Source organism: Vipera ursinii (assembly GCF_947247035.1).
Source record: "Vipera ursinii genome assembly, chromosome: 2".
NCBI classification, from domain to species: domain Eukaryota; kingdom Metazoa; phylum Chordata; class Lepidosauria; order Squamata; family Viperidae; genus Vipera; species Vipera ursinii.
This window is the reverse complement of record NC_139513.1, coordinates 218,524,852-218,540,585: the sequence shown is the minus strand read 5'-3', so window position 1 is coordinate 218,540,585 and position 15,734 is coordinate 218,524,852. Positions and strand designations below refer to the sequence as shown.

General features: G+C 34.0%; 1 protein-coding gene across 6 annotated transcripts in view; it reads right to left on the bottom strand.

The window, feature by feature from the left end:
• NFIB (nuclear factor I B) overlaps positions 1–15,734 on the bottom strand; it is a 205,850-nt gene that overhangs the window by 45,344 nt on the left and 144,772 nt on the right. For all 6 annotated transcript variants that reach the window (XR_014491057.1, XM_083351460.1, XM_083351458.1 and 3 more), the window contains exons 7-8: positions 8,583–8,708; positions 4,357–4,535 (exon numbers count right to left, since the gene is read on the bottom strand). Coding sequence is in view for 5 of the 6 variants with exons in the window: in XM_083351460.1 (XP_083207586.1) it covers positions 4,357–4,535; positions 8,583–8,708 (305 nt within the window). In the remaining variant the exon portion in view is untranslated. The remainder of the gene's footprint in view (positions 1–4,356; positions 4,536–8,582; positions 8,709–15,734) is intronic.

The following is a 15,734-nucleotide window of genomic DNA, read 5'->3' as shown; positions in this document are numbered from 1 at the left end:
CTAAATGTAGTTGTATATGTTTATATAATTTCCCCAAAGTCCTATTTTATGAAAATTTAAAGGAGAGAGCAATTGTTTTCACAATATTAGGACATACTAGGTCTTTAGGCAACTATAGATTTCTTTCATAAGGAAATTACTGACTTGAGTACAAACGTTTGTTGAATACAGGAAGTCCTCAGATAATGAACCTCTGATTTACAAACAATCCCTAGGTACAAATGGGCTGCTTGCAGTACTCAAAATGGTGGAAAACCAACCAATCTATTTCAAGAAAAGAATGGTAGGTGCACTGCAGGAGAGGAGGCTATGGCTGAACAGCAAAGAATCACCTACTGCTCCTTCATTGCATTTCAAAGCCCAGCCCCCTCCTTGGTTCATGTTTTGCACACCTCCCTATTTGCATGTACACACCTCCCACTTCTGCCTGGGGTCTGCATGCAGATTGGCCTGTTTTCAGCAGTTCATAATAAGATGACATTTGATTAAGTAACTTTTTAAATGCAATTTTGGCTTAAGGACAGAGTTAGAAACAGAAGTTGTCCTTAACTTAGGGAATTGCTCTAAACTAGACATGTCAAACTCGCGACGTCACATGACGTCGCGCAACGTATCGGAACTTTTTCCCATTTCCGACAATGGGATGGGCACGGTTTCTCCGTGACGCTCCGGCCCACGGGCTGGCAGTTTGACACCCCTGCTCTAAACAAAATGAATTGCAGAATATTTCAGTACCTCCTCCAAACATCTAGATGGGCTCAGCTGGTGGTCAGTAGAGGGCACTTCATTTAATACGTAAATATATCTTGTTTTTAGTCATCAAGATTTGGCACTAATTCAGGAGAATTTAATTTTCTTCCAGCTCTCCAACAATTATTACAGTTTCAAAACTACTTTCTATGCGACACCTGAAAAATCAAGTGATGTAGTACAAAAGTAGCAAGTAAAATCTGCAAAATAGTCACTGTGCTAGAGCAAAAAGAAAAATGCCAAAGTTAAGCAAAATCAAACAGTAATAGATAAGAAAAAAGACCTGCAAAAAACAAAGTACTAAAATTCCTAGATTACTGCATTGTATAATCAACAATGGGAGCAGCATTCTTTGAGCATGCATTCCAAATTGGAGAAGAGATTCCTGCCAAATTTGACCTCTAAAATTTTTCACATGAAGGTAGGACTAGACACAGATGTGTGAATCACAGAAACTGTAAACAAGAATTTAAACTCCATACTTTAGTTTAATAAGTCCAGATTCTGCCATTCTATAAATTAAATACTAATAAAATTATGAACACATAATTATTTAATGGGAGAAATATCTTCTCAAATCACATTAATATTTGGGAATTATCCTTTCCTAATTATGTTCCCAATATTAAAGATGCAATTAGCAGGACAGCAAAAAGTAAAAAGCTAATACTGATTTTTTTTAAAAAAGCTCTTAATATTATAAATTTGCTAATGTAGCCAAATTTAAAAATTATATATTAATAAGAAATGTATTTCTTAAGTAAATGTACAATAAAAGCCCTACTTTATTTCTACTTTCAGGTAATAATGTCTAGTTAAAGACCTCACTTTAGACTAAAAGCCAGCAATAAAAATCATATGTTTTCCACCATTAATTAAAATTAAGGATTTCCAATTGATATCTTGATTAGACTTTATAATTAATGGAAATGTTATACTAACTAAAATGAATTCCTACGAACCATTAACCCATCTGTGTTTTAGCAGCAGAAATAATAGTAATAGCAGAGTAAGATTATGACAGCATTTTGTATCTTAGACTCTAAAATACATTTAGTATATTAGAATTTAGTACTAATGATGTATTAAATTTGATATTTAATATTGATAATGAACATAAATCATCTAAGAAAAATATTTATGTGATAAAAATTATAATGCGGTTCTTATTTGAGAATATCACATCATGGCCTGAGAGACTTTTGGCTTAGAATGTGGCTTATTTTTATTTTAAAAAATAAATGTAAAAATTTATGCTTGATGAAAACTTTCTGGAGAAGCAAATGTCTGTCATACATAATTGCCAGAATATCCAAATCAGAATTAATAGGCTACTCTGTTCTTTAACCATATGCGTGTTCCAGAAGGTGGTGCTGGGAGACTATTCTTCAACCATGATTATCTCTGCGTTAGGGGGTCAAACATATCTTCAAAGTTTTTCCAGTTTCATAAAAAATTTAAATATTTTTTTCAGAGCTATCCATCATTACTAGAATGTATCATTACTGGATAGTATTAGTTTGTAGTTCTCATTGGATCAACATTCAAATTGTACCTAGTGGCTAAATTCCAGCTCTATATAAGTAAGCAATACATGTATTTTTAGAATCAAGGATACACAAAATGATGGATCATCTATCTTAGAAAATAATCTTTCTATTGAAAGTAGAAGATAACAACTATGAAGTTGTTTTGGATATAACATTTATCTAGACTCAAATGAGAACATATGAACAACTCTGGTTACCTCATTCATAACTAGATAAGAAATTTGCTATAGTATTTCAGGTAGACCTTGACTTACAGTCAGCAACTTAGTAACTGTTGAAATTTTGTCCCCCCCCTCCCAAATCTTGTGACCAGACACACAGCTCACAGCAACTGGTCCACATTTATGGCTGTTTGCAGCATACCACAGTCACAGCATTTACTTGCTTACTTCTAAATATCATTTACTTAACAATTACCACAAAAAAGATCATAAAATTGGGCCAGCCAAATGACCAACCTGCTTTACCACCACCATGAATTAAAACCGTGATGGACATGCTCCATTATGGTCATAACTTGAGCATGTCCATCCTGGTTATTACAGGACTACCTGTACATGATTTGACAACTTCTAAACAGGACTATTAAATCATGCTGAATGTGAAGCTACATATGATAGGTTAAATTAAAATATTACTGACTAAGATAGTATATAAAGCACTATTATCAATTTTGTGAGAATTCTAATGAGTTTTACATTGTTTCCAAATCAAATTTAAACCTGCTGGTCTTAAATTTGTAAAGCCCTAAATAATGTGGATTCTAAGTATTTGACAGAATGCTTCTTCTTACATGAATAACAAAACTATGAAAGGAGGTGGGATGGATATCAAGTCATGCTTTTGCAATTTTCTGAATCTTCGCTAACTCCAATTTTCTGGATCTCCTTTCTGAAGAATACATATTGCTTGACTCAGTCTGCATACTTGGTTCTAATAAGAGAATATAAACTTTGTACTGCTGATTTTTAAATGGTTATTTATATTATTGCTTGTAAGTTTTGGATATCCTTCTGTTATACTTTTATAGACATTTTGCCATGATTGTACTTTAATGTGAAAAATGCCAAATTGAGAAGCAGCTTAGAAACTAAATGGTTTACTGTCAGTATCAATCAAAATTTTCTTGAACTCCAAATAAAATGTAGCAACAAAAAATGAATTTTGTCAGAAAATTCTATGTGAGAGACAAAAAAAATAGGAACTAAAAACTCTGCAATAAAGTGTACATTATATTTCAGATATTATACAAATTTACACATGCAACATGTGGATGATATTATAAGAAGGCAGTTGTAACCAAGTATTTTGTAAATCACTTCTCTGGTTTAAAAATTGCATTATTGCCATGCTAAAAACATGTCTGAACCGACATATAATCATGTGCAACTGTTCTTATCAAAACTAACCACTTCATCTTCCTTTTTTTATACACTTCACTGCTACCTTTCTCCACCACTTCAAACACTTGCCAAATATTCTCAGAAATACTGAAAAGCAGTATGCAATTCAAAAGACTTTATGTAAATAGCAAACTATAAATAGGCTTGCATGCTCTTTTTGTGTGTGTTTACATTAGCACATTCTTGACTTTTCCCTGAATCAAGCACTTCAGACTTATTTTATGCACAGTAACTGCCATAAATGGCTATAAGTTAAATACAAAGATCTAGCCGATTTTTAAAAAGAAAGTAGGAAAAGGTACATGTTCAACCAGCTCCTTTCATACAATACACAAAGCAATGATTCAGAATAGTTCCCAGTTCAGAAAAAAGAAATCCTAGCTTGTTCTGATCCTATGTTGTCTTCAGAATTTTCGAAAAAGAGTTTATGCATGCTCATCTAGATATCATTCCAAAATCAGCTAATGATCCAAAAAGCACTAGTGGCCAACCACCTTTTATATGGTTAAATGATAGTAAAATGCTGAAGATTTTTCAATTATATTACAAGATTCAATCTGGGCAAAAATAAATGCAAGCATCCAATATGAAATGTGTTACAGGAAACAGCTTTTCTATTCATCCCAAGATCATATTATTGGCTGTTACAGTACCTGGCTGGTTTGTGGACTGGACGGGTCATAAGAATAATTCTTCAAAGTATCCTGAGGATTCAGGTGAGGAGGATATCGGATAGTTGGGTGAGAGAAATAGCTAGATGGGGCAGGAGGAAGAATAGCTTGTGGTGGAAATGGCAATGGTGAAGGTGGAGGTGGAGTTCTAGTTGAGATGACTAGAAAGAAAGAAAAATACAAGTTATTGAGGATCTTTTTAATAATAAAATTCAGCACATAAGACAGTAGAGAAAAATCTAAATCAAATTAATACGAAATTATTTATTTTCTTTCCATCCTCCCATTTTTAACCTACAACCTTTTGAAACACTAGTCCTTCATACTCCAAGCGTCTCAGGAGATAGTTATTTCTTTAGTGAATCAATTTTGCTTTATTGTGCATATTTACTTTATTGTGCATACTTCTGCATAGAGAAAGCACTGCATTTCAGAAAATATATTTCAGTTATCCAATATGATCTAAAACTAAGGCATATAAATTAAATTAAAACTATAAAAGTTAAGAGACAGAGTCTGAAGAAACAGCAAATGATCCAACAATACTTTCCGCTATATCCTAGCTAATGCATGGGAGAGGGTGGGAGGGTGGGGAATAATTACTAAGCAGTAACACCACGAATAATTAGCAAGCCATTGTGAAAATGCTAATGAATGTTCAACTTAAGGGCCTGGGAAAATCTTTCACTCAAGATCAGCATCTCTCTGAACAAAAAGGCTATCATATCCCATATAGATTTTTTTTCCCTTGCATTTCTCTATCATGAGATTGTGTGCTCAATCTAAAAACCTAGTGATGTCCTCAACAATAAAAGGAATGTACAGAATACCTTCTTATTGCAGAGTTAGCATCTCAGAGATGACAGATACATTATAATTCAATCACTAATATAATTTCTTTTTTATATAAGATATATTGTGTGATAAAAACATAAACAAGAAATGGGGAGAAAAAATGAACAAATGTTATGATATTGGTATTGTCATATGGACAATATATATATAACTATAGCTTTAATTAAGTAATTAATATAGCCCCCATCTTACTCTGCAAAGCAATGCTTTGGTATTGCTTTACAATACGGTATAGCTTTACAACCCTATTTCACACAAATTATTTTTATTTTACTAATATATTTGTCTGGTATGATGAGTGGTATCTTCACTGCTTTAATATTGTACAAGTCATTTTGTCTCTACTATTACTTAGGCCAGTGACTCTGATCAGGGCCTAAAAGCAATATACTCTAAATAAAAATTCTGCCTTATAAAAGACTTGTTTCAAGTGAACTTGAGGTTAATACAGAACATATTGTAGAATGTAGAATGTATTTTTTATGTTCCACTTTCATCTACTTTTTCCCTTGGCTAAATTGTTTTTAAAACCCATCAAAAGGTGAAAGTAGTCTTAAGTCTTTCCTTTTATCCCAACAATAAAGTTGGGGCAAGAATGAGTAACTGACCCAAAATCCTCAGTGAGTGGGTCAAATGGGGGGTAGAATTAGGTCTATCCAGTCTTATCCGATGCTTAAAACTTCTGTTCTGGAGGATATCCTCTTTCACAATGGCAATTATGGGCTTGGCCAAAAAACTTTGGCTCAATGAAAAGACCACGAAGTTCAGATGCCCTCAAGCTTTACATTGCTAAACAACAGTTCATCTGCGCGGGCTTCCATAAAATCGGAAAATGAAAGGACAAATTCTTCTTCTTAAATTATATTTGGGACCTGCCATGATTTGAATAAGCAAATGATAACAAAACCTTAGCACAAGGCTAGGATAATTCAAACTGACTGGCCAATGAAAATCCATTTACTCCTCATAAACATGACTGTGGAGAAAATTCAATATCAGAAGAGCCCTTGATATAAGGGCTGTAATGATGTCACTTCAGTTCACAGAAAGGCCTTCCTATTATTTAACTACCTCTTAAATGATACGCTTACACAGCTGAAAATTTGAAGATTAAAAAAGACTTTTATTAAAGAACACTATAAGCTGCTAATTAAGGTCTTACTCCTTTTCCACACATAAAAGAGGGGGGGAAAAACCAAACTCTTTTCTTGAATTATCAACATATATCAATGACATTACATTGTTTTATTAAAATAAGTATGTCCCCAGACATTTTTAAAAGGACTAAAATCAACTGTGGCAAAATGAAATCTGAAGTAAAATGCTTTTTACATTTTTACAAATAATAATGTCTAGCTAAAGTTCAAGGATTTCCAGTAGAAGGGCAATAAATAATAGATAATAGGACATCTTCACCATACTGATGGAGCTAAACTGTTTGAGACCATCATAGTGGACACGTCTTCCAGAGTAAGCAAAAAAGAATAGAGTTTTATCATTATAAAATTCCATTTTTATTTCATGAGGTTACAGAATCAATGCTATCAATACCATGGCTGCATGAACTAAACAGTGCTCAAGTAAAATAAACAAGGGAAGCGATGTGGAAGAAGGAAATTGAATAGATTCATCTTATAAAGTGAGCTCTAGGAGATGGCTATACCACCCCACCCCAGTTCACTCTTTGCACTATAGCCATATAGCTACTTCACTGAAACAAAATATCTGGAAAGGCCTGAAAACATGGCTTTGCCATCGAGGCTGGGAATCCAGTAACATGGATATGAAGCCTACAAAGTGGCTGCATTGCTAGTGAAATTGAATGTGTTTTCCTGTAGATTATGCTTTTTAAAATGATCCTTAATGATTTCATTGTTTTTAATGGTTTCAAGTTGTTACTTTTTTGGTGACTTTGTTGTTTTGGTATTTTTTTAACTCTGTATGTTGTTCAGAGTCCCATATTAGATGGGTAATTACAAAAATATACTAAATAAATAAATAAAGATATAAATAAAATAATTATTGCTGCTATCTTGCTGATCTGACACTGAATATCAAATTAAAGTGGTCGGGTAAATAGTTTAGTTGTACATGGAGCTGCCTTCAGGTTTTACAATCACTATGATAAAAACGTAATTTATAAATCTGATAGTAAATAAATACAGCAACATATTGGAGAATTTTTTAGATAGCCATCAAGGGCAAAATCTTGCTTGAGCTATCTCAATAAAAATGCTAAGTGGAGTTGTTTTGTTCCAAATTCAAAACATAATTTTGTTCAATTCGTGCACAATTCTGATGATAAAGACACTTCTATTCGCAAAGCTTTTAAAAATATGTCAGAAGTCTAAAAGCACAAATGTAGTGTTTCACTATGACTGAAATAAATTAAAAAATGAATGTTTCTTAGCCATTGGTCAATCTTTTATCCTACATAGTTGACTTAATAAAATAAATTCTACCTCTTTTTTGCATTCCCCCCAAATCCCCTTATCAGCTTCACTGAAGCTGTTTCAACTTCAATGAATCCCTGTTATGCCCCAAACTGAACACAGTTCACAAGGTGGAATCTCAAAAGTACCATTAGTTGACAATGTAGTGATTAAATAAATGGCTGGAATGACTTCCTGTGCATTTATCACACCTGTGTAAAACACTGAGTCAGACTCAAAGTATTGGAATGACTATGGAAAGCCCCAAATGTGACTTGACAGAACTTTATCCATTATATCAGTTTCACAGGAATTTAAGAGCTGCAGGGAAGGTTTAGCTTTTAATGTGCCAAAGCTTACTGTCTTACCAGAGACACCTGTCTTCCTTTCCACAATACATCATCTCTACAATGGTTTATTTCAAAGCCAAGGCAAGACTAGACCTTACAATCTCCTGGTTTCTAGCCTGATGCCTTAACCACATCAAACTTGTTCAATGTGCTTTTATTATACTATTTTAACAATACAAAAAATTCTTATTCAAACCCTAAATATATTCCCAGGATATCAGAGGAATTTTATTTAAATGTCTCTTAAAATGAAAAGAACAATAATGTACCAATCTGAGTGCACATGTATTATGACGTATCTATCTACATATCAATTCATAACTGAAATGATTGTCCTGTTTGAGATTATGCATCTCGTGTCCTAAATAAAACTCCTCTGGATGTGACAGAATGGATGTCTCTTCAAATGTGATATTGTTTACGTTAGCTAGAGAAATATAGTTCAGCTGAAGCAAGAGAAATTTTCCAAGCAACCAGCTCATAGAGTATTTGATATAATTTTAAGTTAAATGCTGAATTAACATTACGTTTGCCCAACCTTCCTGCATTTCTATCACTTTTGTTTCCTCACCACTGTGTGCAACTCCTGGGATTCCTGGATGATGATGCTGGAAAGTCAGTCTTGGTGAAGAATCCTGGGGAGATGTAGTGCTAAACAAAGGCTTTTCAGGTTTCTTCATTGTAGGAGAAGACATATCTGCAATGGCATACAACACAACATGTCCATTAACCCAACATCACAATCATGATTCTAGATAATTGTTTATGCTCTTTAAGCAGTAACAGTTCCTAGGTTAGTGACTAAAATGCACTGCATTAGAGAACACTAAAGGGTATGCATTAATTTAGATGAACATTTATAGGCTTCCTTTAGTAACCATCAAATGAAATCCTAAGACATGAGATGTTATCACCATAATTCTTATGCGGTCATTATATAAGATTTTCACCCCTCATATTTACAAAATAAAGTCGTACACACACACATATGCACACACACACATTTGTTTTAACAAATGCTTATCTACATCAGTAATTCCACGGTTAGTGACAACTATTCTTTTGAATATATAGCTATATTTATTTCATAAAGGCAGCATAATTTTCCTCTCCCTACAGTTTGGTTGACATCTTGTCAATTTTTTTTTACCTTACATGTTTAAAATTGCACTATTATATAGGTTAGGGCTGCAATAAATAAAGAGTTAGACTTGAGTAGAAGTATTTAAGAAGACAAAAATGTATGTGAGAAGACTACAATAGATAAGACAGTGACTGAAACAGAGACAGGGGGCATAGTTCAATGAATGCTAGCAAAACTAAGAATGAATATTTTGCAGCTTGGTCTCAGCAACCACTGTTAATATGTATGTATGTATATTTCTTTCAAACATTTAACAGGAAGGTGCCAAAAATAGTATTTAACTGGGTTATCGTACAATTTTTTCCAAATAGTTTCTTCTCAATAATGCCGATTTTGATGAGCCAAATTCCCTGTTGAGTTTTTACTGAGTTTGCAATAAGCGTAATATGATTCCAAACCTCCTCCATTTTTAAGGAGAGAAGATAAAGATATCTATCGACAGGACTTTCAGAAGTACTATTTTTATAGCAAGTTTTGAATAGTGATTCCTAGAATCTAAACATTATAATTTACATTTTTTCTTGGCTTACTGTACTTCCTGCCTTAATTGCACTTCCAGTCTTCACCAAATATTAATTGTAGACCGTTTCATAGATTGATTGATTGATTGATTGATTGAATTTATTTACATAGTCACTCATTTCACAATATTAACTCAAGGCAACTTACATCAGGATCATTCTGAGGTTTGCCAAAGACCATTTGAGAAGATTATAAATCTCTCAGAAAAAGTAAAAATATGAAGGAAGTTACTAAGAAACATCTCCATCATTATTACAAAGACTGCTTAGCCATTCATTACTGCTTAGTTGTTCAAGTAACAAAAATTATAAATGACATAAATAAAACAATTTCTCCCAAATAATTTTTCTGGAGGTGATTTTTTTAAAAAATTAACAAATAGAGAGGATGGGACATTTAATTCTCTATTTATTCATCTACGAAGCCTGCCTCAGTCAAGTCTAGCTCTCTAGTTTTCTCTTTCTCTTCCTACCTAATCTGTCAGAGCTTTTCAAAAGTTAACAGAATTGCCTCAGTGATATATATTTTCTCCTGCAGGTAGTTTAGTCTAGTGGTTAAGATAGGGGTGTCAAACTGCTGGCCCATGGGCCGGTTGCATCATGTGGAGGCCATGCCCACTGTAGCTCCAGCAAGGCAAAAAAAAGTTGCAATACGTTGTGACGTGTCACACGACGAGTTTGACACCTGTGGCTTAAGATATTGCACTAGGAGAAGGAATTTGGATTCTACTTCTGTCTTAAGCTTGGAACCCAACTGGGTGACCTTGGGCCAGGCCAGTCACTCTCTCTTTTAGCCCTAAGAAGGCGGCAATGGCCAACTACTTGTAAAACATATAGCAGGAAAACTGCAATAACTTTTCCATGAAGCCAAGACAAAGGACCAAAACAATCATCTACCTCACACTAAATAAATTGAATGTACTACTTATTTTCCAAATAAATAGCTTTCCCATTTTCTTAAAGTCTATTTTATAAGAAGCTACTTGAAAAGATTTAACTATTTGCTTTTCATATAATGATTCTTTCATGATTGTGAGTGTGAGATTACGAAGAACCCAGGCTGAGATTAAAGTACTAAGAGGTTGTTTGGCGCTTGATAGGCACAACACATCCAAATTCCTACCTTGAAGATAAAAAGCTCTCAAACCAGTGAATTTGCTCCTGCTGTGTGCTGCGAGCCCAAAAAGAGTTCAGAGGGTTTGCTTCTTCCAATTTAAACAGCAGCCCACTGACATTTTCAAGTGGAAGCTTAGTAACCATTTTTTTCTTAGTCTCACCCATTTTTTCTGTTAAAATTGTACTGTAGCAGGAAAGTGGAAAAGGGCACGGGTTGGTCAACAAACTTCAGTCTCTAATACTGCCTTGTATATCTAGATATAGGTCAACCACCACAGAACTTATATAATTTCAAAAAAGAAAGTAGCGTATAAAACATTCACTTTTAAATGAAAAAAGAAAATAAACAGTACAGAAGTTACTTATAGTCAAGACTTGTATTAAAGACTACATTGACAGAACTGGTCTGGTTACTATTAGCACTACTACATACTTTAATTCATAGTGTCCAATCATTAAACAACTTATGAAAAAAAGAATTCAAAGATTCAAAAATTATTTTCCATGTTAAATATGAATAGAAGTTCACAATTAGTAAAGTCTTGTTTTCAGAAACGTATCCTTTATCGATCCTTGTCAATCAATAAACCTACTGAGAGTCCTGTGTTTCTTCAAAAGGTAAAGTAAATCACTTTAAATGAGTTTTATTGCATCGGGAAAATAACTAACTTAAATAAATAATTGCTGTAGGGAAGGAGACAGGAAATTGTGAAAGAAAAGTAAAATACTGAAGTGCTTTAGATGTGACTAAAACAAAACACATTATTCTGAGACAAATATTTTTGTACTTCATGATTAATTAATAGTACTATACGATAAAAAACGTGTCTGTATTTAATATATGAAAAATGGATTAGGTACTCTCCACTGATTTTTGTGATCACATGCATGTTCTTAAGAGAGAAATTAAAGCCTCACATATTTTACTTAATCACATCAACAGTATACGTTGTAGCAAATGAAATCAAATGAAATGGGTGATTCATAACGGAGTAAGAAACCACAAACAGAGCCATTTAAAGCATTTGAAAAGGTACCCCATGAAGCATGTTAGCAAAACACCCCTCTCTGATGTATTGAAGCAGCAGCATATGTTAGGAGGCTCAGAACAACTTCTTTCCCCAATGGAAGCATTGTTTTTGGATGTACATATATGCAAAGACAATAGATTGAGGTTGCTGCAGCAGCCTCCCAAAGAAACAACTGTTCTAATGCTTCAAAAAGAGGGGTGCATCATTCACACCAATGTACTTTCTGAAGCATATTTTTAAACTGTTTTGCACAACCCAAATTGCAAAACTGAAACAAAGCCACCTACATCACTAATGGAATTGATCCTATTAATTATGAATCAAAATGACACACGCACCAAAAGAAATTGAAGTTAGTTGTCTGATTTCAGTTTAAATGGCCTTCTACAGTCTACTCCTTTAAATATGAAAATTATAATGTTGAGAATAGCCCATCTTCACCGTTGTTGATAATTTTGCGAGTTAAAGTGCCAAGACTCACAGGAAGACTGAGCTTAAACTATACTACATGTTCTACAGTACAGAAAAACCTGTTTTCATTTTGTAAATTTTGGTTACTGATAATCTGATACCAACACTGTAATACAGAGTAGACAATGGTATCTGAATACATTCCTGAAAATAGTTCCAGAGGAAATTAAACAGAAGCTTGGATAAATTAAAAGCTTCAGGTTATTACTGCATAATACTAAAAAGGTAAAGAATACGTATGTCTGGATTGCATTATCCAGTAATTCTGAAATTACTAACATATCAGCGATATAAAGGCCCAGACAAATTGGAAAAAAGTTAGATCAAATCATCTCCCAACAAGGTAATTGCACCTACAAAGTAAAGCAAACAACTAAGTTGCTATGAAGCATAGCGTGTGTAGCTCACTCAATGGCAGCTTGCACACATGGTGCTCCAGATGTATATCTGTTCAAGTTAGCCCAGGGCAACTATTCTGATCAATTCTAATGAGATAAAATGCTGCAGGGAAAATGTGCAGAAATGTGTTTACGTCAGACTTTAATTAAACTGTTGTTTGCTTCCCAAGAACCTTAAGAAACACTAATGAGACATGAGTTTCAGCAATTTCCTCATCAAAAGGCAAGACCCTCTGCCTCTCTATGAGCAGACTGCTCTCCGAGGAACTCCCTTGGTAAATGTCACATGGTACACCAATCACAAAGCCCCACCTGCTAAAGAGAACTCGAGTCAACGTACAAATCAGGCAAAGCTTAAGGATCCACTTGCCCGCAGTGGACATCTGCTTAGCTTTCGCAGAGAGCAACACAACATGTTCATTTTCCTATGAAGTTATAGGGAAATCACAATGGGACAGCAAGGCAGATGCAGAATATTTTTGCATCTACTTCACCAGCTTAAATCCCAAATCCATTTCCATTTAATCGCAACTTCGTACTTGGTTTAGACTGAGCATTGCAAACAATGCATTGAGAGTCAAAGAATCATAAACAGAAGCTATCAGAATAGTCCCATTTGCACAATGGATGCAAAGTCAAGGTTACACTGTGCTGAAAACAGGGAGCAGACTAAGATCCAAACTGACCCTGAATATTTTTATTTCATATAAATGGCTTTAAAATATCATTATGGAAGGGGGGGGGAAGTTAACACTGCCCATAGTTCATACAGATCTAACACCATTCAATGAGGTCCTTATGAAACATGGATAGTTCTATCCCCTCATTCTGCCTGTTGTAATTAAGGTCTCTTTTCTAATAGTCTAAAGGTCTAAAAATGAAGCTAAGAATAAATGTGCTTTCCAAATGTCTTCCCACTCTATATGTGGCTTATCAGAAAGTTCCTGCTCCCCCAAAATGAAATCAACTCATGAAATCCCAATAAATGCTCTTTGGTTTTTATACTTCGTAACTCTTTTGTATTACGACATCTAGAAAATGTCTTCAGAATATTTCTATAATTGAGACTGAACTTTAAAAACAAAACAAAAAACCTTGGTTGTGATGATGAAACTTGACTACAAAATTCAAGAGTTTGCTATTGGAAAATACAGGTACTTCTCGACTTATGACCACAATGTAGCCCAAGATTTCTGTTGTTAAGCGAGACATTTGTTAAGTGAGTTTTGCCCCATTTTATGACCTTTCTTGCCACAGTTATTAAGTAAATCATTGCAGTTGACAATTCAGTAATATGGTTAAATGAATCTGGCTTCCCCATTGGTTCCTCTTGTCAAAAGGTGGCAAGGGGGGGTGTCACGTGACCTGGGACATCGCAATGGTCATAAGTATGAACCAACTGTCAAGCATCTGAATTTTAATCACACGATCATAGGGATGCTACAAAGGCTGTAAGTGTGAAAAACTATCATAAGTCACTTTTTTCAGGGCCGTTGCAACTTTGAACGGTCACTAAATGAACTATTATAAGTCGAGGACTACCTGTATGTTATTGTATCAAGAACTGGTGTGATCTTATGCTGAATGCAATGCAATTTCCTTTTGCACAGAAAAACAACAAAGATACATTGAAGAACTTTGCATGACAAATTGCCACTTTTAAGAACAGATTAAAATTCAGGTACATGATTTAAGCCCAGTGAAATCATTGAAACACATTAAGGACGTGTTTATATTATTGAGATTCACATATCTGTTTCCAGTTTGGATTGTGCCTACAATGTTTGTACAACAACTATTACAGTAATAACAAAAATAACAAAAATCATAAATCTACAAATATTGAGAACATAGCAGATTCAATAATCACAGCTTATACAAATCATTAAAATCAGTCCACAACTTTACAAAATTGTACTTCCTGCTGCTTAAAGAACATGAGTAAAATAAAAGCAGTAATTTAATGTTAATGCAAATTTTAATGCAATTATATTACCATGATGGACTAATGCATGAAATGTCATTATATCCAAATAAATTATGTGTATTTATATAGCTCATACCCAAATTTTGTCCAAGGAGTTCAGGACAGCATGGCTTCTTTCACCATGCTTTTATTCTTCCCATAATGCTTTGAGATTAGACTGAAATATAATGGCATAATAGCCTAATATTACTGAGTGAATCTCTTAACCGAGTTGAAATTTGATATCAGAGCTCCCACATTCTTAATATGATATTCTAACTACATATCAGCATTATTTATATCCCCAGCACTTGCCTACTAGCAATAGCATTTGCTAAACTGTCCTTGAATGATAAGAAACAGCATTTGTTGTTTGCTTTATAGTAATTCTGTATTTATGGAAATACAAATACAAAAAAAGGAGAAGTTCCATAACTGGGCTACAAACTTGGTATGAGAGGCTATATCTCAGGGATAAAAACATTTTATATGCATAAGTGCAAGAGTAAATTAGTAGTTAAATCCTTCAAGTTAACCAGATATCATTTGCCATAACATGCTGTCTCTCAAGCAATACTTAATTTTATCTTATTATCTCACTGACCTATTCCTGTTTGCCTTAATTGTTTTTAAAAGGTGATATTGAAAACTGGACATGTATCTGAAGTAGGGTTTTAGTGCACAGTGGAATAAAAGTATTATGTCCTGTGATTTAAAATCTAAGCTTCATCGATTTTTTCCCCCCTAACCTATCAAGAACACTTTGAATTTTATTTCTGTTTCTGTCTTCTAGCCCAGTGTCTGTTAAAGTATGGTTCTAGTACCTCTGGGCCAGAAGACGTTCTACCAGAATCTCTAAAATAGTGGAGAGTCTGCAGGAGTGGAAGAGAGATAAAAATGATCTTTTCCCCTCTCCCAGGCTTATCTGATGACCCTGATAGCTCTTTTTTAAAAAAATAAATAAATAAAACCACATTATGTTTGCTTTTAACATCTCTTCAACCTAATAAGTATAGTTTCCAACTCTCAGTAAGGTCCCTCAGCAAGAAACATAGGCATTTGTTTTATATACATTA